We start from the raw sequence: 27,467 nt of genomic DNA, 5'->3' as shown, positions 1-27,467 counted from the left end.
CCTTAACAGGAAGTAATTGCTGCATTTGCTATCAGTTATTCAGACCAAATGCTCCCTTCTCCATTAGCATAAATAATTGAGTATCCAGACTGATCCCTTTACTCTGAATGTATTAAAGACAACCATTATCGTTAATGTACAGGTCATGGTATTCGACAGATATTCAACATTTAACCGTACATTTTCTAGCACATAGTGATGTCCAACTACAGACGCTGTTTCAGTGTGCTGCCTGCTCACACATGCCCAACGAGACGTAATTTAGGTCTTACTGAAACATCCTTCAGCAGCCAGACTCCTTACCACAGAAGGGCAGGAAGCAATCACACAGAGCACACAGGAAATGGAGCCCAAGCTGCAAGAACATGCTGGGTGAGAACTACCCGCTGCACAACTGAAGACAGCGATGATGAAAAAGTGCCTCTTTTCATATCTTCAAAGCCATTGCCTTTCAACTTGAGGTAATGTAGAAGTGAACACACAAAATGATGGAAAATGTCTTCTCCATGGCTTGAACAAACCCTTCCATTTACCCTATTCCATACCCCCTATGCCATACCCTATTCCATATCTCCAAAAATGGCTCCAAAGAGAGAGACACTATTCACAGGCACAGACTAGAATGCATACGCATTCAGAAACTAACATAAAATTGCCCTTTTAAAGATGGAGTATCCCTGCTTTTTCTGGCTTCTGTAAGCAACATGTTAGTTTTTTAATCCTTCCAAGCCTAGTACCTATTTCATCTGTTTCCTATATTTATCTGTTTGTGTTTGGACCCTTAAGACCAAGAATGTTTCAAACACAACAAGAGTAAAATAGGTACTGGATGAATTTTGCTTTTTTCTTTGTTTTAATAAAGGGCTATCCAGACAGATAGACTTCTGTGCATATTAGTGAAGTAACTGTGTGTTTGTGAAGGAAAAACACAACACCTGGGAGATAGTGGAACAAAAGCAATCTGGGCTTCCAAGTGAATCTGAGCTGGTTTAAACACCAGCTCCACCACCTATGACATCCATCCTGCTTAGCTGAGTAAGGAAACGTAGCCGAATTATTTGTAAGCCTTGCACTCCTCTTCTGCAAGATCAGTAACATCTACACATTATAGGCACTTGGTAGTGCTTGCTACATATTTAGATCTCTTGCTTTCCTTCCTCTGACTTGTAATATTTTTTCTTCTAAAACCCTATGTTAGTATTAGATATGTATTTTGAAAATTTTTTTACTTTTGAATTCTAGTAGTATAGAAAGATTTGAACAAATAAAATTTTGGAACTGAGAATGTTTTTACATGTTCAATGATAAATTCAAGAGTCTGCTTGGAAGATAGTAAAAATTTTATTATGTTTTTCTGAGACAGGGACTAGAACAATTATGTTCCTTTTATGAAATCTTCATTACAGGCAATGATGAGGCATGAAATACCACTGAGATAATCTCTAAGAGCTGCAGGCACCTCACCAGTGTCTACATTTGCAAGTATACGGCACCCTTTCCTAGTTTCTAAATTCCTCTGGCTGCTGAATCCATACCGTCTCACAGCACGCTCAGAAGGGAGTGATCTTAGTGCATACAGTGTTAGAAGACAGGAAGAGATTTTTACTGCAAGTACTTGTCTAAAGAGACGGAATCACCTTGTTTCACAAATAAATACAACCAACGCCCAGTGTCCTGGTATTAGAGTACAGAGCAGGATGGGAAAGGAAGATGAAGTCCAGACCAGACACATGACATCCACACTTAACAAGACAAGCTTTATGTTGCCAATACTTCAACCAGCTTTCCTGAGAACTCTGCTATCCATCACTCTCAATAAGTGCTAAACAAGTAAGGTCTGACCTCCTATTTTTTCTCTGATTCATTACTGAAAGGAAACTTTTAAAAGGCAGACATGGGGGACTCTCTTGTCCCCTCCTGGCGTGAGCTGGGAGCTCTGTCCTCTTGATTTATCTAAATAAAAGCCTCTCACTTACTCTCCTACCTTGAGTGTTTGTGAAGTTCATTCTTTGATTCCACGAGCAAGAACCCCAGCATAATTTTGGGGGGCTCATCCCGGATAATTTCAGAGATGGAAGCATCCTCCTTAAGTTTAAAGCCAGACATGCCTCTGGCATGCATTCTGAAGAATTGGGAACAATTTGATCCCCAAACCCTGAAAAAGAAGTGTTTTATCTTCTTCTGCACACAAGCCTGGCCTCAATACAAACTCTTTGATGGAGAGAGAAGTATACAATAGAATAAGGTTATGCAGCTAAATTTATTTTGCCACAAGGAAGGAAAATGGTCAAAAGTCCTGTGGACTACTACAATATAAAACTGTTTTTCTAAATCCCTTTATTAGAAATCTATTCTACTTATTTGGTTCATAATTATCCTCAAAAACTGGGAGTTTTTTAAACTAGACTCTCTGAGACAGAAATTTGTCTTCTGCAATACAGCCTGGTTTAAATCTTTCAAAAGAAAAAACGCTTAAAGAGAGGCTTGGCTTTGTCATATTTAGTGAAGGTTTTGTAAATAATCTAACATGGTTGTTAAGAACGAGTGAACTGAGTAAGTGTAGTAACTAAACTTCTTCTTGGCTGCAAGGATGTTGGGTAAGAACATCCCACACCCTGCAAACTTTCCAAGCCTCCAACATCGATGGACTAGGAAGGAGTGTTTTTCATTGGTATGATCACCTAGCCTCCATTTTTATACCATCTCTGGGTTTAGAAGATGTAATTTGGCATATCAAATCCTTAACCAATTTTACTGAAAAGGCCTTTTTACTAAAGTAAAACTAATGCACCAAGCAGTTACACAAAATAGAATGGCACTAGAAATCTTAACAGCAGCACAGGCGGAACCTGTGCCATAATTAAAGTTGAGTATTGTGTGAACATTCCAAATTATTCACAAAATGTCTCTGATACACTCCAGGACCTCCGAAAGCAAGTCCAAGCTATGTCAGGCCCAGAAGTCCCACGGACTACTACACTATGAAGCTGGGTTTCTAAAACCTTTTGGTGGAAATGTATTCTACTTATCGGGCTAATCATTCTCATATTAATATTTGGCCCATTTACTTAACCTAATAACACGATTTATTCTATCTTGCCTAGAAGCCATAAAACTGCAAATGGTGATGGGAAGGGAGTCCAAGGTGGAAGTGCCCATCTCCCGAGGCCCTCCCAACTGACCAGTGATGGGGACCTAACTGCACCCTTTACTGTGCCCCCTCTCAGCAGGAAGCAGCCAGAGCAGTAATCACCCCCTTTCCCTAGCAGTAGCTAGGGTCTCCATCTGTAGAGGGGGGAGTGAGACAGGGACTGTGATCTTAGACAGAGTAGGGTGAGGGCCTCCGGAAAAAACAAAGCAAGATAATCCATTGTAAGATTTGCTTTGGCTGCTGGGGGGCCCAGTTTATTTTTCTGACTTTACCCAGGTGCTGCTTTTCTTCCTCCAGCCCTAGTCAAGTGATTTGCAACCTGGGCAATTAACAAGCAAGCCCAAAACAACTAGTAAAAACAGGAAGGATTCCATCTTGAAAATAAGATTGCATTTTGAAACCCAATTAATTAAAAAGTAAGTTTCTTAAAATACTCTTTAACAAACAGACAATAACACAGCCCACGTTGGGAGTAAAACAGTCTTGAGTGATATGCTTCCAGACCAGGAAGCTGCTATTCTGGGAGAAAATCAGAGCAGTCAGTTTGTTGTAAATCACCAGGAACACTAATTAGAAACTTAATGTCTCTTCAAAGATAAACATTTTGGGACCACTTAGCAGGTGTACATCCCCAGCCCTTTGTCTCTCAACTGCTTATAAAACCCCTAGACAAAGCACCACCCGGGGGCTTCCCTCCCTGTGTGAGCCCGGAGCTCTGTCCTCCTGCTTTATCTCTAAATAAAAGCCTCACTTGCTCTCCTACAAAAATTAAAACAAAAGGCAGACAGGGCAAGAGATAATCCAAACAGTAAGAGATACAACAAAACGGTTTTACAAAGTAGTTAAAATAACTTCAAGGTATCAGACCTCAACACCTGCTATTGTTTTTCTTTGTTTCCCTTTAACAAGAATTTATTGGAGTCTCTGGGTAATAATCCGGAAAATTCTTAAGAGAATGCCTAGAATTTTAAGTCGAGAGAATCAGCTGGGTCTCTTGTTTCTAATAACCTAAGGATATGCGTTTTAAATTTAACCTACATTTGGATAACAATTAAACAGAATATTGGTCCATATAGACTATTGGTGTTCCAGAGTTTTACTCATAAGATGAAGTGACCTGTCTGAGGTGAAACTGCTGGTTGGTACAGTTAAAGAAGGAACTCAGAGTTCTGGCTGCAAACACACCTCACTGCTCACTACTACTCCGGTCCCGTGTGTAATGAGCACTTCCCTTTAGTCCTGTGTAGTAACGATGGCTAATACCCACTGCACGCTGTGAACCAGGTCGTTCTCAAACAGCCATGAGATGGGGAACGTTAACGTGACCCCCAGCTGGACTTAGAAATTACTGAGGTTTAAAGATAGTGTCAGTGTCCCAGTACTGTTTTTCCCTCTACATAAATCAACCTTAAATCTGCGTAGGAAACCTTTACGAGCAAAAGGCGGGTGAGGCAGGGGACCATTTCAGTCCGAGCTGTGCCCGGCCACATGGCGGCCCCTGCTCCCGCGAGTCCGGGGTGGGGTTCAGGGTGCACAGCCTGGGGCCACAGACAGCGCAGCGCTGGCTTCGGGCAGGCAGGGCCCCTGAGGGCTCCAAAGACGCTGCGCACCGTTTCTGCTGGGCCTTCTGCGTTGTCACCGATTCAGCACCCCCTGTGTTCCTGTGGGTTCAACGTGGCCGCTGCCCCAGCCCGCAGCCCTCACTGCCGCTGCGAGGGCCAGCGCCCTCCTCGGCACGGGGAAGGCCTAGGCAGGCCGGCCTAGGACCGGGGAGCCGCTACCCCTCTGCGCTGCTGGCAGACGGTTATCACAATTACGGCCGGGCAGTAAAGGCCAGTGGGCCCACCCCCGATGTCAACCGAGCTTACAATAGCGGACTTCTCATCTCCTGGCCTGGGAACAGCTCCTGACGAGCCTCCCCAGGATCTGATCTGTGTAGCCGCAGAGCAGCACAGTGGCGGGGACCAGGACGTCACTTGGTGGGAAACGCTGCTGCCATCCCGCTTTCTATAATTCGGGAACGTTCCTCCTAAAGAGTCCTCAACTTTAATCCTCCTCAAAAGGCAAAAGGGGCAATGCAGTATGTTGGATTTCTTATCATCAAGTAATTTATTTTGTAAGTTTCTAAATTATCTTATTCCCCACCCTTATCTCTGACTTTGTATTCTGGAGGTAGGCTCTGGTAAATCAATTACCAGTTGGAGAGCTGTCTGTGATGTCTTTTACTAGCTTTCTTATTCTTAGCCAAACCAGAAATTTTTAAAACCTCAGAGTAGGTTTTCAAAATAGGTCCTCCCTCCACCAATCACTGGTCAGCTCTGATGTGCTTCACAGACAGGCTAGCCAGTTACAATTTGGGTCATTCTGTCCTTTACAGACCATGTTGTTGTTTACGTATATCAGGCCTTTAAGAGACTGGATTTTTTATTGTTTCCTAATGAAAAAGAGGTAGATCGGTAGTTATGATTTAGAGTTTTAAAACCCCATTGTTAGCAACTTAAATTATACTGTTCCTCTGAAGACAGAGATTCTTGCCTAGGTCATGGGAGGGCTAGACCAGCTCAGTTTGATTCTCTTTCCTAGCTTGCAAAAAGTGACTATATTCTTAAGAAATTGAGGTATAAAAACATGAAAAACATCAATTGAAGCAATAACTGAAGTAACTTACATTTTTTAAAGCCATAAAAAGACTAATCAAGTCAATCATCATGTTTGTATCTTCTCAGAGAACTTTTCTCCACTTTCTCCATTTTTTATATTTAGTTATTACTGTACCTAATCCTGTTATTTTTCTTGGCCTGCCATTATACAAAATACTCTAATACAGTACTTATTGGTTAACTGAAAGGTTTTTTTTAAAATGTAACAAATACACTTTTTAAAAATACCATACCAAAATCTACTGACTTCAGTTGGGCTTTAGTCCTTTGCTTGTGAACCATAAAGATTTCCGCTCAGGAAACACGATGTTCTCCTTTCTGGGAGACAATCAAGATAATCGCTTCGTTTATATCACAGGAGCAAACCAATCTGAACTCGATGGGGGGGACGGGTATAAAAAGGACAAATAGAGACACAAGAATAAGAATTTTGAAAAGCAACTAGGAATTAAGTATGAGAAAATCAGGAGCATCTGTCCAAAACAGACTAGGAATTAAGCATGGGAAAATCAGGCTGTGATGATGTAATTTGCTTCGGATGTAAGAGAAGAGCCTCATAAATGAAGAAAGGAAAAGGCAGTAAAGACAATCCCCTAAGATAAAGTTATCACAGTGCAGGCACGCTAGCTAAGACCTAGAGAAAAAGAATGGCCCCTGATAACATCACCAATAAATCAACAGGGTCTTTACAGGCAGGCTAGCATGGATTTCATAAAGGCACTTAGAAGGGCCACAGTGATTCATGACCTGCAGTCTGTTATTTCACTATCACACCCACCCACTCATAAGCATTACTGCGGACTGCTCCACGTGACCCCTTTTTCAGGCCAGTGCTCTAAATAAAGCACGAGAGAAGTAGCAAGGACTAGAAATGGGCACAGCACAGCCCTGCGCCAGATGTGAAACGGGAGAGCTCGCTTTCACTTACAAGGAGTAGGTCTTCATTACGCAAAAGAAATTAAATCACTGTGTTCAAATTTCTACATTTTGAGAAAAATTTAGTCATGGGCATTTCTTGATGTGGAGATTTTGAGAACACCTGACCAGGGAGGAGGAAACCCACTTTATTTTTGAAAGCCTTTATTACAGAAAAAACAAATACAAAAGAGAAATTATATGATGAACCCATGATTGTCAATGTTACCAGTTTTTCCTATTTCACAGTAACTTTTAAGAGTAATCTCACATATTTTTTCCTGCACAAAACAGTTTAGTTTGTACTCATGGCAAACAATGCCTTAAATGTAACTACACTGTCATTATTCTAACTAACAAAATTAACAATTCCTTCACTGAATACTCACTCAGTCCATGTGAAAATTTCTCCACTTACCTCAAAATGGTATTTTTAGAGCTGATTTGTTGGTATCAGAATCCAAACAAGATTCACACATTGCATTTACCAAACATAATTTAGATTAAACCAAATGCATCCATTTGAGTGGCGTCTACCTGAGATTTTGCATTCAACACATGACTCATGAAGCTGGGCGTCCCTGCAGCACTGGGACGGGATGGAAACCTGGACCGAACCCTGGCCCACTCCTAAGGTGGTGGTGAGACCAGCTCCTGGCCGGAGGAAAGGAAGGAATACAAACAGCAGGCGCTAGAAATGCTGGAGCTGGGCCATGATGGACTCGCCCTCCCCGGGGCTGTATCTCCTAAACCAGATGGCGGCCTTTTGTAAGCAATGCACTCCTACTCTCCCTTGGCAGGGAAGCTGCTGAGAGAAGTTCTGGGCACTGAAGTCCAAGACCTCCATGGAGGCGGGACACATCACAGGAAAAGCAGGCATAGTGTGTGCTAGGCCGCAGGGCTGGCTCGGTCACTGAGATGGTCTGAGCCACATGACTTCAGGTTGTGCTTAACTTATCACAGGGTCCCTAGGAACAAAACTGGTAACTCCACTGAGGTATTGATATGTGTAGTAGGAAATCTCCAAATATGGTGAGCAGAGGCCTGACCTGCACCACCATGACAGAGAATCAAGGGCCATCCATCGCTCAGCTCCCGGATCTAAGCTGGTTCCCAGATCCAGGGCCTCTTTATGAAACAGCAGCCATAAACTTGGGGAAGGTGTCCCACTAGTACAGTTATACGTTCTAGCCTTCCGCAACGGGATCTTCCACCATTTACTTGGTAATTGTGTGTCCAGGAAAGGGAAATCCCCCAGTAGTAACATCTGAGCAATACTCTCCCTTCTCCTTTGAAAGGAGAGATGGCCTCAGCAGGGATTTAGATTCTGTGGTTCATGGTTAGGAGTCAATGGCCTGGCTGATGGCTTGGAGGAATTTGGAAAGAATAAAGTGGGTAACAGACTGGTTTGGGGAAGGAGTATAATTAGGTCTATCAGAATACAGCCAAAGCGTGAAAAAATGCCTATCTTATGTGAATGCCCAGTCGTATCCCATGTGAATCCTATTGCAAAAGAGGTTGTTTAATAATTGTGTGGACATTATGTCCCACTCTGTAAATGTTCATCTTTGTTCCTAGTCATCTTGATGCTTACTCAGTGGATAAAAAAGAAAGAAAGAAATGGCCAGGGTGGCAGAAATGGATGCCAGGCCTGGCCTGAACCACAGGGTCCCCCTCAACAAAGTTAATGACAGGGTTCCTTAAAGGAACCAGACAGCTACTTGTGGAGAGTTGATTACAATGGACCCTTTTCATAATAGAGGGGTAGCTGATTTGTCCTTACTGGAAAAGACACTTATTCTAGATCTGGAATTGTTTTTCTTACCTGTCAGGCCTCTGCTGGAATCTCGCTGAAGGCCTCATACGCTGTTAGGACATCTCACACAACACTGCTTCCACCTAAGGACGCCCCAGTGACAAAACTTTGGTGGCAGGCCAGTGCCCGGGAGTGTCACTAGCTTCATCTGGTTTGTCACCGTCCAGAGCATGGGATCATACCAAACAGAGTAATGGTGCGATGGAAACAAAGTCACGGCGGCAGCTTAGGAACAGGTCCTGAGGTTGCAATGCTGTCCTGGGTGTGGTGTGCGTACTGACCAACTAAGACGGTGAAGTTTGCTCATAGCCAGAACAGGTGGTTTCGGAAACAAAGGGTAAACATAGGGGTGGCTTCTTATGCTGACTTAATGACAGATTTGCAAAATACTTTCTTCCCATCCAGTAACTCTGCTGTCCAAACTGAATTTACTCACCCCAAGAAAAGTACTTCCACCAGAAGTCACAGCCCTGGACCCACTGAATTAAAACCATGACTAGCCACTTTAGCTTCCTTGTGTGCTAGGAAAATGAGCACCCGAGGATGAATGTCCCTTGTGGTCACTGCCACCATTGTTTCTCCACTGGACCTTGTGCAATAACCTTCAAATCAGCCTTCCTTCTTCTGCCTTTTCTCCCCCAAACTGTCCTGCTTCTCTAAGGCATAAGTCAGAGCACGTCATTTCCCAGCTGGCAGCTCCTTCCCCCGTTTGCTAAGGGTAAAATAACCCAGACTCCTTGCTGAGGCGGCCATGCCCTTCCTGTCTAGCCACAGCCCGCACCCTGGGCTGCAGCGCCCTCTCTCCGCCCTTGCCCCTGGGCACCAGTCCTCTGGCTCCACTGCACCCAGACACAGCAAGTTTCTGCCCAGTGCTGGGCACCTGACATTCCTTCGCCTGGGACAGGACCTCACCTCCCTCTGATCTTCACCTCCTGCTCATCTCTCAAGTCTCGACTCCAGCGTCACCTCCGTAGGAAGAGCAGGTCACCCCTGCTATGCTGTTCCTACTCACTCTCCATATTACCCCCGTGAATCTTCTCCAGAGAATCATCACTGCACTGCCTGAGACAATCCTACCTATCGACTCACTGAATCTGTGTAAGTGGCAGAATGTAAGCTTTCTGTGATGCTTTCTTCTCTGCTGTATTCCAGATGATAAAAATAGTACCTGCCTCATAATTGATGCTCCACACATTTTTGTAGATTGGTTTTTGAGTAACTAAGCAAGAGGACTCAAGGACATTAGGGCATCTCTAAGCAGGCAGGACCACTCACAGCTCACAGCTCAGAAACCTGCAGAGTGAAGGTTTGGACCAGCTCAGCTAGTAAAAGTCACTACCAGGCAAGATACTGTTTGGAGGCGAGGGGTGCATGCATGGCAACTAGATGAGCCGAGACAAAAACGGCACATACGGGCTTGTGACCAGTGGCAGAGAAAAGCAGCATTCTTCTGTGGTGTCACATAGGCACACATAGTACTTATTTTTATTTCTTTCTCTCCCCCACCTCCTTCCACTATGATAAGGGTGTGTTGCTTAAATCCACCTCTGGGTATCAGAACTGAAAAGGCACTGCAGTGGAACCGGAGAAGGAAGCACATTACTCAGAGGCCCTAGACTGGAAGATGCTGCCAGTAACTGATGAGCCTCTCGCTTGCCTCCCTCTGGAGAAGGAGTGAGAGGGTTTTTAATTACACATGGAATAGGTGCATCATGTTAGAATGATGCTCCTTTAAAAATGTGTACTTCCTACTCTGCTTAATTTTTCTCCACAGTACTACCTGCTGTGCTCTAGAGACACTCACTGATTTATTATCCCCTCACTGGAATGTACGTGGTTTAAGGGGCTGCGTTTGGTTCGCTGCTGTCACCTGGCACATGGCCGGCACTCAGCAGTTTGAGTACATGAATGAATGAACAGATGGAGGAACTGTCCAGAATCTATTTCTATTTCTGACTCCACTTGGATTTCCTTTGATGGAATGACTTCCCCTCCACTGTGTTCAGCCCATGTGCTACCTGCTAATACGGAAGGCAAGGGGTCTCGAGGGAAACCCAGTCCTCCTTCCTGTTCCAGTGTCGCCTAAGCTTTGAGAGCCGAATCCCTTACCTGGGAGCTTTGATTCCCGAGCGAGTGGCTGAAGGAGAGAAGCCTCCCATGGGTGGAGGGCTCTGTGCCGTCCTGGGACAAGCCCTCTGTGGCTCCTCCCATGTGGTCCCTCGGCCCCAGGAACACCCCTGACCGCCGTCCATGTCCCAGACTGGCTCCCCAGTCAGTGCACCAACTCTGGGAATACTCGGTCCCTTCAATCACTTCTCTTTTTGCTTAAGCTAGTCTGAGTTAGTTTTTGTTGCTTCAAAATACTGGTTAGAGAAGAAATCATCTACATTCCTACCACCCTGACCAAGCTATTTTTATTTTTGCACCTTGTTAAATCTTTGACCACATGTGCACATGTTGCATATGGCTACAAAGATGGTATATGTTATGAGTTGAACTGTGTGTCCCCCCAAAAGGTGCTGAAATCCTACCCCCAAGTACCAGCAAATAAGACCTTATTTGGAATAAAGGTCTTAATACATGACCAAGTTAAGATGAGATTATTATTGTGGGCCCTAGTTCCTCATGACACGGAGATGCCATGTAAAGGTGCAGGCTGGGGTCAGTACCCACTAAGGTCCCTGAGGATACCAGAAGCTCGGAGAGAGGCCAGCAGGGCCTGCACAGCCCTCAAAAGGAACCGACCCCGCCAACACTTGATCTGACTTTCAACCCCCTGAACCGAGATAATAAATGTCTGTTGTTTTAGCCACCCAGTTTGTGATACTTTGTTACAGTCGCCTTGGCAAATTAATCCAATATACATATGATTTTATTTCCTTTTTATTTTTTTCTCACTTTAGAATTACAGCAGCCATTTTTCATGTTTGTTACATGGTTTTCCTTATTATATTTACTTTTTTGAAGTAGTGGCCCATATGACACTCCGACTCACTACTGCACTGTAACTGGACGCTCACACTGCTTCAGCCACTGTGCCGTCACAGGTAATGCTGTAAAGGACATCCTGTGAGTGTAGCTTTGCTCTCTTTTTGGATAACTTTCTCAAAATACATCCCCAGCAGGCAAGGTCTGGACTGGAGAGAATGAACGTGAGAGCCGGGCCCAGCTGCTCTGCAGAAGGGTGACGGTGAAGGTGCTTTGTCACCAAGGGTACAGAGGGAAGGAGTTTTGAATTCTGAATGGAAAGAATGCTGACACAGGGTAAAGGGAAGGAAGGCAATTCTAGGCAAGGGGCCAAGGGGAGTAGAGCATGGGGATTGGGATGGAGGGCTGGAGGGACGGAGGGACGGAGGGCTGGAGGGCTGGAGGGCTGGAGGGATTGGGATTGAGGGCTGGAGGGATGGAGGGCTAGAGGGCTGGAGGGCTGGAGGGATTGGGATGGAGGGACAGAGGGCTGGAGGGCTGGAGAGACAGAGGGCTGGAGGGCTGGAGGGCAGAGGGCTGGAGGGACGGAGGGACAGAGGGCTGGAGGGATTGGGATGGAGGGACAGAGGGCTGGAGGGATTGGGATGGAGGGACAGAGGGCTGGAGGGACAGAGGGCTGGAGGGCTGGAGGGACAGAGGGCAAGCCCTGGCAAGAGAAGAGAGAGACACAGATGGAGGTTAGCCTGGGCTTGCAGAAAACCTGTAAACTTGTTAAGGAACTGGAACTTATTTCAGTAATTATGATGAAGTTTTCAGGGAAAGTAACAAAGAGTTGAACATGAGCGGCAACTCTGACCAGTGCCTGGAAGCCTGGCCAGAGGAAGGGACGGGCAGCTGTGAGGGTGATGGGTACAGGGTGAAGGAGCCTGAGCAGCAGGGCGGCCCTGCGGAGGAGACTCCGCGGGTGAGGGGGACAGTGACTCCAGGGTGTCCTGTCTGCGCCTCCGAGAGGATGACAAGGCATGAGGGGCTGCCAACGCCCCCCACCTCTGGCTGCCACCTGATTTCCCTCTCCCTTGCCCTCCTCTCTGATGAAAGGCTAAGCTTGACCCCTCCTGACGTAAGTGACAGGAGTGGGGGTGGCAACACCCCCTCACTACTGCCGCTCTCTGGCCTCTCATTGCTGCGTCTGGCCCCCCCAGGATGCTCTGCGGCACAATCTCCGTGACAGAATCCATCAGTGCCCTTGCCACCTCTGATCCCCAGCCATCACCCTCTTCAGCCTGCCTCTGAGCACCTCCGGTGGCCCGCGGGCACACCTCCCGGCCTCCTCCTCCCCCCCAGTCTTCCTCGGCTCCTCTGCTCCCCCTGAGATTTAATTCTCTCCAAATGACATCCCCCACCACCTCCAAGTCCCTTGAATGAAAGACGCTATGTAAACCTCAGCCCCCGCCATCACCAGGAGACCGTGACCCCATGGCCAGGGAGGGGCGGTGCTGGAACCTGGGCCGGGGCCTCCCAAGCCCAGCTCACCACTCTCCGCTCCCCACATGACATCCATTTTTAAAAGACGGTAAACCCAGCTCTTCAAGCGGTCATCGTTACTAGTCTGCTGTTTCTTTAAAAAGTCAGTATAGTTCAATGGTTAAAGGTGGGCCTTCGTATTGAAAATTCTGTTTCAAGATTCAAATCCCATTTCTGCCCCTCCCTGGGTGACTTAGGGCAGTTTACCTGTTTACCTGGGTTTTCTTATCTTTAAAATGAAGCTAATAATAGTACCCACCATGGCATGTAAGATGAAATGAGTGAATCTCCCTTAGCGCCAGGACAACAGCTGCGTCATGGTAAGTGCTCCGTATCAGCTCTTGCTGTTCTCGCCCAGCCCACGCTGGCCTGCCATTGTCCAGCCCACTGACTGGCACTGACATGACCATAAGTGTAGGGGAAGATTTTGAGGAACTTAAAAATCATCCCCCAAACATGGGGTATTAATGCAAACCAACAGGTATTTACTGGGTAAGTGCTATGATAGCATACTAACTAATAAAAGCTTTTCTTTGGTGGTCACAACAGTATTGCTGCAATTCAAGCACCCAGAAAGAGCTTTGAAAAGGTTAAGGCAGATCCGTGGGACCCCTTCTGAGTCAGATCTCCACTTGCAGACACTCAGGTACACAGACAGGCAAGAGACGCAAACTGCTCAAACCAGAGTCACTGTGACTGCACAGGGTACCCACCCCAAACAGCTGACAACCACCCAACGCCTGCGGGAGCAGCTCCTGCGACAGGCCTTCCAACACCAGGCCCTGCTCTGGGGACAGGCGGAGAGGCGTGCAGGCTGCTGGCCCCAAGTGTAACTGCACAGACCACGGATTCCATGCCAGTTTCTGAAAGGGGAGACCCCCAGCAGGCCGGGCCTGTCCACTCACCATTGGACGCTCTCATCTGCCGCCGGCGCCCCACGCGGTCCAGCCCAATGGGGGTGCTCCGGGAGAACGTGAACGGCCGGAACCGGGCCGAGACCGCTCTGTAGGGCGGCACCTGGTGAGCTGGCACGGGAGGCCTGGCTGCCGGCTACAAAAGGAAAGCAAAAGGCTGTGAGAAGCTGCCAGGAAGTGGCAGCCCCTGCGAGCAATTCACACCACAACTCAGAGAACCTGGTTGGCATTTTCACCTCGAGGTCACTCAGAAATGTGAAATGGTTTCTCCAAATCGTGTCAAAAGCTTCAGGCTGCACTGAGGCTCAATTGCAATTAGTTATTCTATTTTAAAAATCCGTATGAACCCAATGGCCTTTACCTCAGAGCAGCACATTTCATCTTACTTGTCAGTAACATGCCGATAGGTAACACTCAGGAAAAGGCAAAGGTCTAAGAAGAGGAAAAGCAGTTTAGGAAGTGGCGGTTTTCTCACACAGATGCAGGGTCAGGAGGTTAAGAAGATGTGTTCCCAGCAGCAGCCTGCAGAAGCAAAGGCAGTGGCGAAGCCCAAGGCGGACGGAGGCCAGGTGGGTCATGCTTCCCTCAGAGTTCCTCAGTATTTTCCTCCCGATTCCCTCAGCGGGCTTATGATACAGAGAATTAGCTTACTACGCTACACTTGTTGTTGATGCTCTAAAGGGAAATAACGACTAAGTCTTTAGTTTTCCCTATACTGTGTTTCAAGTTAGAACAGATGAGTTTGTTTTAGCTGAGAACTATTTCCTAGCGCACAGAGCATCTGAACAACAGAAGTTCGCAATACTCTTCAACTTAATTTTTCACCTTAAGAATTCAATTCAACGAAAGGTTTTTGAGTGCTCCCTGCAGACGAGGCATTTGCGTCGGGCTTTCCAGAGAGAAAGTAATAAAATCCGATACCGATGCAGAATTTCCCTTTTCAGATAATTTTATGGGTGATTTATGATAGCAGCTAGCAAGTTTAAAAAATGATATTGGGCACTTACTCATATACTGTTAAATGAACCTTTAGACCTTGGCTGGGGTATTAGTCTCACCAAATAATATTAACTCCTCCTGGACACTTTAAATGTGTGAAATGTTTTGTATCCTCCAAGTTCTCTTTGGGTAACTTGATAAAATTTGTTGAATTACTAACCCATACTAAGGGAATAATATTAGGATTTTTATCTATTGTCAAAGCAGCTGCAAAGCTGGAACTAAAATGTAAAGCAAAAATGGTAAAAAAAATTATTTCCTTATCTCCTAAAAAAATTGATTGCTACTTTGTTTTCTTATCTTTACATTTTAACAATGGATAACACTTTCTCTTTCAAGAATTTCTTCTTTCAGGAAATTCACGAAATATGCATTGCTACTTTCCTGTCATTAAAATCTCAGGTGATTTGGAACAGTAAACTAGTTTCACGTATTATTTAAGATCCAAGGAAACAGAAGATTAGTAAACGGCATCCCAGTGTCAGATGGTTAGTTTAAATTCATGCATGTTTTCAAAGTCAGGAAGAAAGGTGGGGAGCAGCTGCCCCATCCTGGAGGCAGAGAGAAGAAAGGAAAGCGACATCCTGTTTGGTTTGCAGCGGGACAACAAAGGCCAGGAAGCGGGAGGAGGGCCCTGCTGCCTTTGGTGGGAGCACACCAGATCTTACTTGGGTCAGAAGATTCTCTATGTCCTCTGGTTGGCTGTTCCCATAGAGGCTAACCCCGCCTATCACAGAGATGGGGCGTCTTCTCCGGCCTCCTCTGGGGCAGCCCACGGCAGGGTTCTGGTTTGAAGGGTGCGTGGAGGCCATGACTGGCTGGTGGTCACCATCCACAATGTCCTCTTTCTGGGGATCTACCGCAATTGAGTCTTCAGGAATAGACAAACTTCGGCTGGCCAGCTGGCCATAGTCAGACAGTGGTCGCGGCCGGGACCTGCTCCCAGAGCCCCATCTCCTGCAGGTGATCCTCGGAGCCTCTGTCCTTTCTTCATCTTGCCATGCGCTCCGCCTCCAGGACTCCTCAGTAACAACCTTTTCAAATGCGAACAAGTTAGGTGAGGGCCAATATCCAGGAAGGTATTGAAAAAGAAGAGCGATACATTCCCTCCCAACCTCCTCTGCGGTGCCTCAAGGCTTATTTGCTGGTTTATTATTTTTTTTAAGTTGTTTGTGTAATAGAAAGGCATAATGTAATGTGGGTTAAAATAAGCAAATCTATCTTTAATAGGAGATTATGGTTTCAGTTCAGATTATGAAACCATAATTTAGTTACGTTTGGTGATCAGTGATGAGCTATAGTAAAAGACACTTAGAAAACCAGCACAACTGTGAGCTCATAAAAAGAGCCTGGTGTCACCCCAAATATACATAACAATAGCACAGGGGAAATACAGGTCAGCCAGAAGTGAATGTGTAATTCTATACTTTGTTACTCCAAGGTATTTTTTTTCAATAATGTTTAAAAATAGAAGGTGCTTTGCAGATTCACAGAACCCAAGAATGGACTAACAGTTACCAAAGGGAAAGGGACTGGGGAGGATGGGTGGGAAGGGAGGCATAATGTAGCAGGTGTTGGGGGGGGGCGGGACACAGGGAAGGCAGTATAGCACAGAGAAGACAAGTAGTGACTATAGCATCTTACTACGCTGATGGACAGTGACTAATGGGGTATGTGGGGGGGACTTGGTGATGGGGGGAGTCTAGTAAACATAATGTTCCTCATGTAATTGTAGATTAATGATACCAAAATTGAAAAATTAAGAAAAAAAAATAGAAGGTGCTTTAAGAAGATTAATCTGGGCTGTTGGAGCCTGAGAGTCAATGACTCACCTGTGATGGGGAGAGCACTGAACTGGGAGTCAGAAAACGAGATCAGGCTGTTAACTAGCCGTGTGAGCTTGGACAACCAACCTTTTAGGATCTCAGACTAGACAGTCCCACAGCTGGACAGCCTATGATCCGAAATTAGGCAATACTTTATAATTTTTCAAATAACTTTATGAGAGGCAATTCAATGCACTAGGGGGGAAGAAAAGGCTAAGAGGTCCTCCGTAAGTCCTGCTGGGTCACCAGCCAGCTTTGTAACCTCAGGCAAGTTACTTAACTTCTGCAGATTTGGTTCTTCAGTTGTTCTCTGGGAAATAATGGGTCCTTGTGAGGATGAAGAGCTATGATAATGCTAAGTAAGATAGCCCTTATCAGCCATAGTTCATTATTGCTCTTAAAAAAAACAGCGCTATAAAATAACAATCCCCAGGGTCAGGTCTGCCTAGAGATAACCTCTATCTCAGCACACCCCTCAAAGTCTGGACTCAGAGGGGGTGATGCAGAGTTCTACGGAAAGAAGCAAAGAGAACGGTTTACTGAAAGTATGCGGCAGGCACCAGTGAGCCCTTCAGTTCTTCCATCCCTGTACATCATTTTTAAATGAAGTAAAAACAGAAACGGGCAAAGGAAGAGCACTAGAACAGTCAGAGAAGTCATGTGACTGCAGGGCAGGCCCCCCCCCCTTGGCCAGGAGACAGAACGGACAGCTAGCCCCACGCACCCGAGAGGACCTGCCCTCAAGTCCTGCCTCTTGCTAATCAGGGGTAACTGAGACCTGAAAGGCAGCCTCCGCCATATCCAATCTGATGTGCCTAAGCATTCCCTAAGATCCTATACTATAAAAAACGTGATGAAGAGCAAAGGAAGCAGGAAGGGACTTAAAGATATTCTACTCCACCCCCATCATTTTTCAAATTAGAAAAACTGAGACCTAGAGAAGTGAAGGGACTTCCCAGGCACAGAGCCAATGAGTAGCAACAGAAAACACTGAAATGTGGGCCTCCTAATATCCGTTCCCACCACACGACAAAATTTTTCCACTTTACCAAGTTACTTCTGCTCAAAAGAAAATGGGTCCGAGGAGTCACTACTTACCTTGCTGTCTACTGACTCTTACTGCCTGGAACGCTATCTGTAGTTCAAGTCACCACTGAAGGGATCCAGAATATACTGCTGTGGCATAAAAACTGTTTTGAGCTGAAGGTTTTTTAAGAATAGGCTTTTTTCCTGAACTTCCTTATCTGCCTGAAAGTGGAGCCTCCCAGAAAGAACTGTGTCTTAAATCCCTCTCCTTGGGATGGGGTTTTCTTTCTTCCAACCAGGGAAGACTGGCTCTTTTCAATGCGAAAAGCCCCCACCTACACAGATATTGTCACAAAACTACCTTGTCCCCCCCATCTGTTCTTCTTCAAGCCCATTTATCCTTCCTAAAAGTCACTTGCTCTTTCTAAGTGCCCTTCTCCACTGTTGCTTCCCCTATGGAGATGGGATATAAGCCCCTCATTCTAACTTCTTTCTCAAGTCTTTTTTATGTGAACTCTGTGTTTCTCTTGCTAACCTGTCTTTTGAAGTTTAATTTGTACACCCCCAAACCTGAGAGGATGGCAGAAGTTTTTCCTCTCTGACAGCACCATGGGAAAATATGAGAGAAATCACAGAAAAGTCAGTATTATATTTTGCACTACATGTGAAAAACAGGTTATTCTGGACAGCTTAACAAAATCACTAAATCGGGTGGCACAATTTAAGCACACAAAGAGAATAAACCCATTTATCTTATCACCCTGTGATTAAAAAGACTCAGTGTGGCAGAAAAACAGAAGTACTACATAATTATGGGCAAAATTACAGCAGTCTAACTGGTCACAAATCTATGTGCAGTTTTTGTTTTGCTTTAAACTTATGCAACACACAGCGCCTGCCTCACTGAGGCCTCACCGATGACAAGAAGAAAATAAGGAAATGGGTTAGGAAACAAGAACACGTAACAAATCCTTAGTTGTTCAGGTGACAAATCCTTCAGAGGCCAAAACATGCCAGGAAGTGATGGAGGCTGGGTGAAGGCAGGTGTGTGCAAAGCAGAAAATGAGAGGGCAGGGGCCGGCCAGATGATCCCGTTAGCACAGCACGCCCCAAGTGTCCCCACTGTTCCCGCACAGGGGGCACCATAAGAAACAACTCTATTGCTATTTGCAGGATTCAAACAGTCTTGGTGAAGATATAAAAGGAGAAAACACCTGCCTCTAACTGGCACGAATGTTCTAGGAATTGCAAAATTAGTTAACAGAATAATATATAAAATGGTAATATCCATTTTACTCCTTGCAAAAGGTCAGAGGGAGAGAAGGATAGGGGGGGTAAAGTCCCTCAGATTTAAGCTTGCAGTCCAACAGTGGCCTCAGCCAGAGGAGACTTGTATTCCTTGTAAAAATAAAACAAACCTGAATTTTGGTGCATATTCTATAGCTGAATCTTCTTTTACCAAAGTTTTCACACTTCTGAAATACCACCTCAGGTAATACCCAGGGAAAGAGGTTTGACTGTGACGATACCTGGAACTCCAAACACCCAGCACCCACAAACACTCTCCAACAGGTCACGACCTACCCTGGACTCTGCAACAGGCAGTGGTGGCCCACAGACACACTGTCGGAACAAGCACTTGGCCACATCCGTGCTGAAATTTTTTTCCTGGCCTTTAAAACAAGACAAGGGACAAGCAGCTGTGTCAGAGCTCTGCCTAGACCAGTTCCTCACAATCCAGCAGCCGGAGCTTCAGATCAAGCCAGGGCTCTCTCGGCTTGAATGGCCAATTCACACCCAAGTCATAAACTTCTGTAAACAAACTGTTCACTGGAGTGGCTGTCTTTTTAACTCTTGACTCTCAGGATGGTTTTAAAGTATGTTCCTCACTCAAGGATCCGACATTTTTTCTACCTATACAAGATTGCTTACTTTCCTTCATGAAAGTAAAAAGCCAAGACAGACCTTATTGCCTCCAGTTAGACAAGACATTTCAAAACATTTTCTGAAACCACAGTGAGCGTAAATCATTAACTTGAGGAGAAGTGACTCGCACAAAACACCCTGACACATATATCCACTCTGAAAGCAAGTACACAGGGTTTTTATAGACAATGATACTGAATTCCTTACCCCCAGTACCCGTGAACGTGGTCTTATTTGGAAATAGTCTTTGTAGATGTAATTTAATTAAGATGAAGTCATACTAGACTGGGGAGTGAGGGGGTGAGGAGGCTCTAATCCAACGGCTGGTGTCCTTGAAGAAGAAGAAATTCGGACACAAGGACAGAAGGAAACAAAGTCATGTGAGGGCAGAGGCAGAGTTCGGAGTGATGCACCTATAAGCCAAGGCACCCCAAGAATTGCCGGCAACCACAGAGGTGGAAGATGCCAGAACACGTTCTCCCCAGGGCCTCAGAGGGAGCACGGAGATTTCAGACTTCCGGCGCCTACAACAAGAATATATGGCTGTTGTTTTGAGTCACCCAGTTAGTGGTAATTTGTTAGAGTAGCCATAGGAAACTAATAAAGCATGGTAATTCAGAAGAAAATATTACAGGTGAGAAAATTAAGATGCTTTATGAAGACTGAAAGAAAAAAAAACTAAAGCAAAGAAACTTTACTGTAGAAGAGCCAAAAAGAATTCTCAAGATGTGCACTGATACAGTAAGCAGGCTTCCTGTGTTTTCCCAGGTTATCAGGGTTCTGAACCACAGGGAGTTCAGGTGCAGTCACAGAGCTGGAGGTGAGAAGGGGAAACATCCTGGCAATTAGTGTGTAGCGTCTGTACCAATGATAGCAATGGAAGCTATGATTTTTGAATGCCTACAACATGCCAGAGCTCTACCAGGCATGTTACCTTAATCTTCACAACCACCCCAAGATGTAGGTAGCTATTTGCCACATTTTACTGATTAAGACACTGAGGCTACAATAAATAAAATCTTGCTCTGGTTAATAAAGCCAAGGAGGGGAGGGGTCCATTTTACAACCCAGTTTATCTGATTTCAAAATCTGTCTTTTCTGCTCTGCAGCCCTGCATCCTAAGCATATACTTTTATAGAAGGAAAACAGAACTTAGAGGTTTTCCTGCCCTTAGCTATAGAGCTGCTTGGAGGGAGGGGAGAGACAATGGGAGTTATGAGAAGCTCTGATAACGGTGCCCTGGGCAATCTGGGGAAAGCAATAGACCCTTCTCAGAATCATAATTTTAAATGTACAAAATAAGATAGGAAAGATTATAAAGTCAGCTGATTTGCAATTATCAAAAAGTAAAAAGAATTGTGATATAATAATACATGTAACACATGAATGAAAGACTAGTGATAGGTCTAAAACCTGCCAAGTACTGACAAGGATTAGAGGTTTTAAATTATCAAAAAAAACTGTTATATGATGAGAAAAAGATCTGTGATTTCTATTGGTGACAATATCACAGGTGTTAATAAAATTGTTCTGGCTCGATGTCTACATTCATAATTGACGGAAATGCTACATTTTAGGAACAGGCTAGTACAAGTCCCCACTCCTTGATTTCTGCCACTAGTGTCCTTGGATGAACCGAGATTAAAACATCCCATCTTAGATAATATTACTTAAGAGTAACATATAACACCAGCCTTGTGCTCCAGAAAAAAATGCAATCGTAGGCCTTACATATTATAAAATCAAAATAGTGGTATCTCACTATTTAGAGCAATGCATCATTACCTAAGTTCCCTTACATGAAAATTAAGGTCATACTCAAAACGCCTCTACATAGTCCTTCTTTTCTAAGCATGGTAGTTGGGTTATAGACTGCTGGGAACTGGACAGTTTGTACATATATGTCCTAAGATTTTAAGCGAGGGAGGTGTTAGGAAAGAGTATAAAACCTAAATGTGATTTATTCCCACTAGGATGTTTAAACATTTTAACAGTCAAGTATTAACAAAGGGCCACGTGGTCGAAGCTGCTCAGGCTTAGAGTTGGGTGGGGATTGATAAGGGCCTGGCTATACCTGTTTGAGTTTTTTTTAACCTACCAGTAAGAACAAGACATGTAAAGGAAAGATATAATAACGGGGCTTAGGCGACATCCGGGGAAGGCTGTGAACCCTGTAGTACTCAGCCAATGAGGAACCAGGGGAGGGACTCCCGCACTAGGAGATAAATTATTGGCGCCAAACTCCCCACGTATGCCTGCCCACCAGACACCCGATCTTGCAAGACCGTCATTAAAGCCTCGCTCTGCTCTGCTCTTTGTCTCCGTGTCCACTTACTGAATTTGGACCAGTGAGTGTGTCTCTCACAGTTTGGGGGCTCGTCCAGGATCCTCTTGCTTGTGCGAGGTGGGGGCCCAAGCGGAGTGGGAAGACACATCCCACCTGGCTTTGGGTGGCCCGCTCAGTCTGGGCATCTCACCTTCGCACGGGAGCCGAGGGGAGACCCGAGACTGTTGTGCGGAGACAGCGTGACTGACGCAAGGGAGAAAATGCAGGCACCGCGGCAACCAGGCAACCTCGTGCACGAGCCAAGGTGAGAAAATTGGGCTATAAGTACTGCCTTGGTAGTTGGGCATTTTTCAGAGGCCAAGTGTGTGTGGCTGAGACATGTAATCTCGGGGTGTGTGCAAGAAACTTCCATTATGGGGGGTTGACTACACAGGGATCTCAGACACAGGGACCTCTTGAAGGATGGGAAATACAAACTCTAGGCCTAGGGAAGCAGGGAAAGGGAACCACATGAACTCCCTTGGAATTCCCTCCCCAGATAGCCTGCTGGGGTGAAGGCTACGGTAGTGGGGGGACGCCTCCTGTACCGGGTTAAGGACAAACAGAAGATGATCAAATTTTGCTGTTTTGTCTGGATTAAAGTTAGATCAGATGAAAACAGGCTTTGCCAGGTTTGAGTTATTTTTTGATAGTAATAAAGCCTCCAGTTCACCTGAGGAATCTGTTGGTTACTAAGGGCGCTTCCCCTCAACACCAGGGAAGGGAAAGCTAGGGAGGAGGAACTACAAGAGACCTCCCAGGACAAGCCCTGGTGATGGGAGAGCGTTGTGTGTTTTCCTTGGTCCCTTTCCCCACCGCAGCCGCAGCGGAGAGTTGAGAGACGGACACGGTGGTGAGGCGGAATGAAAGTTTTGTTTGGAGTTACTCCTGGAGAGAGAAAGTGAGGCCGCCTCAGGAGGGAGGGGCACCCTGGGAGGTTGGAGAGAGAAGTTTTAGGTTGTGCACTTTGAGGGTGCTGGCAGCCTCAGAGAGAGGAGCGCCCCAGAGGTTGGGGGTTCCCTTTTTAAGGATTCTTTAGGAGTGTGGCTGGCACCTGGAGGTGTAGACTTGTTAGGTGGTCTCAAGTATCTTTGATGAGACATATTTATCACTCCTCTGGGTAATTCTGCAAAATTAGCTTAACACAATAAATTGACTGCTTTTAGTCCCCTCCCAGCATTGCAGCTTCCTGGTTTGGGAGCATATCAGGACTGGCTGCCCTTCCAAGGGGGGCAGAGTTATTGTCTGTTTGCTAATGAGTAAGTTGAGAATCTTGCTTCTTGACCTCCTGGGTATTAAAATGCAATCTTTGGGATGAAATCCTTCCTGCCTTTTACTATGTTGTTTATGGCTGCGGCTGCATGCTAAATTGATTTCCTGGGTTGCAGACTATTTGGGGTCAGAAAGAAAAAAAAAATAGCATATAGGTAAAGTTAAAAAAAAAAAAAGAAAAGAAAAAAAGAGGTGGGCCTGTATGATTAACATAATAAAGGCAGGCTATGCTGAGGTACCCTCTCCTTTGTCTGAGGAATATTCAAACATTCCAGGCCAAGTTGCTCCTGTCTTTTTGAGCTTTGATTAATTAACTCTGGGTCTTTTAGGTGGACTTTCCTGGCCTTTTTCTCTTTCCAGCCCACTCATATATCACCAGGCCTTCAGAGGTGGAAAGAAGTATGGCTTTAGTGCATTTGCATCTTTCCTCAGGGGTGAAGAGAAATTCATCTCCATATCAATGAGTAATTACCTGGGCAATGGAGGGCTTATCTGTACCCGAGAGGTGAGGGGGAGGGCCGGTTTTTGGCTGATGCTAGAGCCTGAAAGAGAAACCGCCCCAGACTGCAGCTTGTGAGTAGTAAATAGATTTTAAACTTTATTTCTCCCTTCGATTTCAGTTCTCAGAGGTATTTTGCCCCAGGATTTCCTCTCCTCGGACTTAACTATGTAAGAAGGACTTAGAGTTTCCCCTTGCCTTCTGGGGACTCCACCAGGAACCCCAAGACGGTTCCATTGAGAGAGGTCCCACTAGGACAAGGGGAAATTTGTTAAATCCCCTTGGCCTAGTGGACCCACTAGATCAATTCCTGGGACCTAATATATATACTTAGGTTGAACTGATGTCCATCATGAATATCCCATTGCGTGGTGGTGAGAGGGGGGTGATCAGGAGAGCCGCTATGTCCATTTGGGAACAAAAACACCCACCGAGCCAGGGTGTCCAGTCAGCGGAACAAAAGTTCCCAAATGTAGATCCTAGATGGGATAATAATCTAGGGGACAGAATTAAAACGGGATCTTCAAGGGCTAATTATAAAGGGAATCAGGGAATAGGCCCCAAGATCTCAAAATGTTTCTAAGGTGATTGAAGTCCAATGGGAAAAGGAAGAAACCCCAACTGCATTTTCACAGAGACTCAGGGACCAGATGAGAAAGTATTCAGGACTTGACCCAGAAGCTCAGGTAGGACAGGGTCATTTAAAAGTCAATTTTGTAACTAAAAATTGGCCAGATATATCTAAGAAATTACAGAATTTAGATGGATGGAATGAAAAACCTAGAGAAGAATTACTGAGAGAAGCTCAAAAAGTGTTAGAAGAGAGGCTAGAAGCTTGTATTTCAAATTGTTAGAGAGCCAGACCCTCTCCAATGGACCCAACGGAACTGCAAATTCTAGAGGAATTGAAAGCAATCCTTAGTCACCACCCCAGTCCTGCCACTCCCATCTTTAGAGAAGCCGTTTCACTAGTTTGTTACTGTTGAACAAGGTTCTCTGTAGGGTTTTAACCCAAGCCTGGGGAGGAAAGAAACAACCAGTGGCCTTTATGTCTAAACTATTGGGCCCTGTCTCTTGAGGATGGACTGAATGTGTTCAGGCCATCGCAGCCACGGCCTTCCTGGTGGAAGAGAGCAGGAAGTTAACTCGGAGGAACCCTCACGGTCAGTACTCCTCACCAGGTTCGGGTCATGCTTACTTAATCAGTGGGCTCGGCGCTGGCTAATAGATTCTCAAATTTTAAAATATGAAGCAAGTTTACTTGAAAAAGATGGAATATGTGCTGGCCATGTCTTCTAACTTATCGTCTCTTAAGCTGAAAGGACTCCTCACCCAGACTCCCCCGCTTGAGTTCTTCGCTCACTGCTTCCAGCCTAGAGACTTGGTGTCACTAAAATCCTGGAAAGAAGATCAACTCCAGCCCAGCTGGGAAGGCCCCTACCAAGTGCTCCTGATCAGGGAGACTGCAGTGAGGGCGGCTGAAAAGGATTGGACTCATTACACCAAAGAAACTGACTGGGGGATCTGGGGACAAAACAGAATTGGCAGGTGTCCCAAGTGGCTAACCAACCCTTAAGGCTGAAACTAAAAAGAGCCTAAAAATGTTAACTTTTATCCTTTTAACTCTGTATTTCACAGGCAAGTCACAGGAAGCCCTAGAATGGGAAGGAACTCCTGGTTATCCTGTCAAACTGGTAATCAATATTACTAAAACATCAAGCCCCAAATCATTAGGTTTGATACTTGTCAGGTTCTCTCTTGTGGTGACCTAAATGACCAAAGACAGCTTTCTGGAGATAATAAGTATCTCTGTCCTGAATAGACAAATCTTATTAGAATAAAAAGGCAAGTAGGCCCCCATGTCCAAGGTGGAGCAGTGTTTGGTGGACTACCCAGTTTCAAGGGTGGACGGCCCCTCATGCAGCAGAAAAATCTTTAAAAAGAAAGCTCCACTTAGCTAAAGGAATTCCTCCTGACAATTGCCAGGACAGACAGTGTAACCCCCTTTTATTAAGTATACATAGACCTCAAGACTTAGACTCAGACCCTGTAATTGCCCCTCATGTTTACGGACTCAGTGCAGATGTCATTGGAGTAGATCCCGTGGGAAAGTTTAGTCTTAATTTAATCGAAGGCAAGACTTCACCCATTGTGGCCACCCCCAATCCTGAGAGAAATAACAAGTCAGAGCTTCCCCATAATGACCCTAGACTAGTTACTGTAACAGAGATAAAAGACCTAAAACAGACTCTTGAAATACAGACAAGTTATGGAGACACCAATGCCTGGGTAGAGTGGGTTAAATTTTCAGTATTCGCTTTGAATAAAAGTGATTGTTACGCATGTGCTGCTGGATGGCCACAGGCGCAGGTGGTCCCGTTCCCTCTCTGCTGGGACACAGACCCCACTGAGATGAACTGCGTGTTGGCCCTGTACCAGGACAAGGACACTTGGGGAAATGAGACTTGCAAGGGCTTGTCTTTACTCTTTCATGCACTAAAGAAGTCAGACCCAAGGGCAATCCCCTCTTTTTCTATAGGGAAGAATCACTCCTCATGCCTCTCTAGGCAAGGGGAAGGTTTCAAAACTCCTGTAGGGAACTACTGACTTGTACCCATGTCCTAAATGTCTCTAAAGAGGGCAACTTCTTGAAATTATGCATCCCCGAGTGGATGTTTGGTGGTACTGTGGAAAGTGGAACCTGCGCTACTTGTTGCCACCCACCTGGACTAAGACTTGTGCTTTAGTCCAATTGGCCATTCCATTTACCCTGGCATTTCTCTCCACACCCAATGAAAAAAAATTTTTTTCATAGAAGTTGTAGATCATTACAAGGCACCACTTTAGCTAATGAATTAGCTGAACACCGGCACCAGTGACCCTTTTATAGACTAGTTGGAAAGATGGTTTGGAAAATAGAAAGGTATAGTTGCCTCTGTTTTAACATCCCTTGTTATAGTTGTGGGAGTTGTAACTGCTGTAGATGCTGTATCATCCCTTGTGTGAGAGGCTTGACTCAAAAGCTTATAAAGGCAGCCATAAACAAGCAAATACCTATGACCTACACCCAAAATAATCTTATTAGAAGAAAATTTGAACTATGAGGAAGAGAGTAAAAAGCTATTAGAGAAATTTGAGAAAGGACCAAGCATAAATTAAAATACATTACTGGGAATAAAATCAGAAATTCTTAAATAAAAAGAGGGGGGAACCGTTAGGAAAGAGTATAAAACCTAAATGTGATTTATCCCCACTAGGATGTTTAGACATTTTAACAGTAAGGTATGAACAAAGGGCCACGTGGGGGAAGCTGCTTGGGCTGAGAGTGGGGGTGGGGATTGATAAGGGCCTGGCTGTACCTGTTTGAGTTTTTTTAAACCTACCAGTAAGAACAAGACATGTAAAGGAAAGATATAACGGGCTTAGGCGACGTCGGGGGAAGACTGTGAACCCTGTGGTACTCAGCCAATGAGGAACCAGGGGAGGGACTCCCGCACTAGGAGATAAATTATTGGCGCCAAACTCCCTGCCCACCAGACACCCGATCTTGCAAGACCGTCATTAAAGCCTCGCTCCACTGTTCTGTTTGTCTCTGTGTCCACTTACTGAATTTGGACCAGTGAGTGTGTTTCTCACAGGAGGGAACTCACAAGAACCCAGATCGACTACTATATTTTGAGGCACT

General features: G+C 45.3%; 1 protein-coding gene across 4 annotated transcripts in view; it reads right to left on the bottom strand.

The window, feature by feature from the left end:
• Window positions 1–27,467, bottom strand: part of SPATA13 (spermatogenesis associated 13) — a 167,252-nt gene that overhangs the window by 34,206 nt on the left and 105,579 nt on the right. For 2 of the 4 annotated variants that reach the window (XM_057490204.1, XM_057490206.1), the window contains 2 exons: window positions 15,576–15,941; window positions 13,900–14,044 (listed from right to left, as the gene is read on the bottom strand). In XM_057490204.1, coding sequence (XP_057346187.1) covers window positions 13,900–14,044; window positions 15,576–15,941 — 511 coding nt within the window. Of the gene's footprint in view, window positions 1–8,551; window positions 8,750–13,899; window positions 14,045–15,575; window positions 15,942–17,273; window positions 17,343–27,467 lie in introns of those variants that run through there. The other 2 variants (XM_036917397.2, XM_036917405.2) reach the window with 2 other exon arrangements.

This window comes from Manis pentadactyla, chromosome 2, assembly GCF_030020395.1.
Source record: "Manis pentadactyla isolate mManPen7 chromosome 2, mManPen7.hap1, whole genome shotgun sequence".
NCBI lineage: Eukaryota > Metazoa > Chordata > Mammalia > Pholidota > Manidae > Manis > Manis pentadactyla.
The sequence above is the reverse complement of the archived record's forward strand: the minus strand, read 5'-3'. Positions and strand labels throughout refer to the sequence as shown.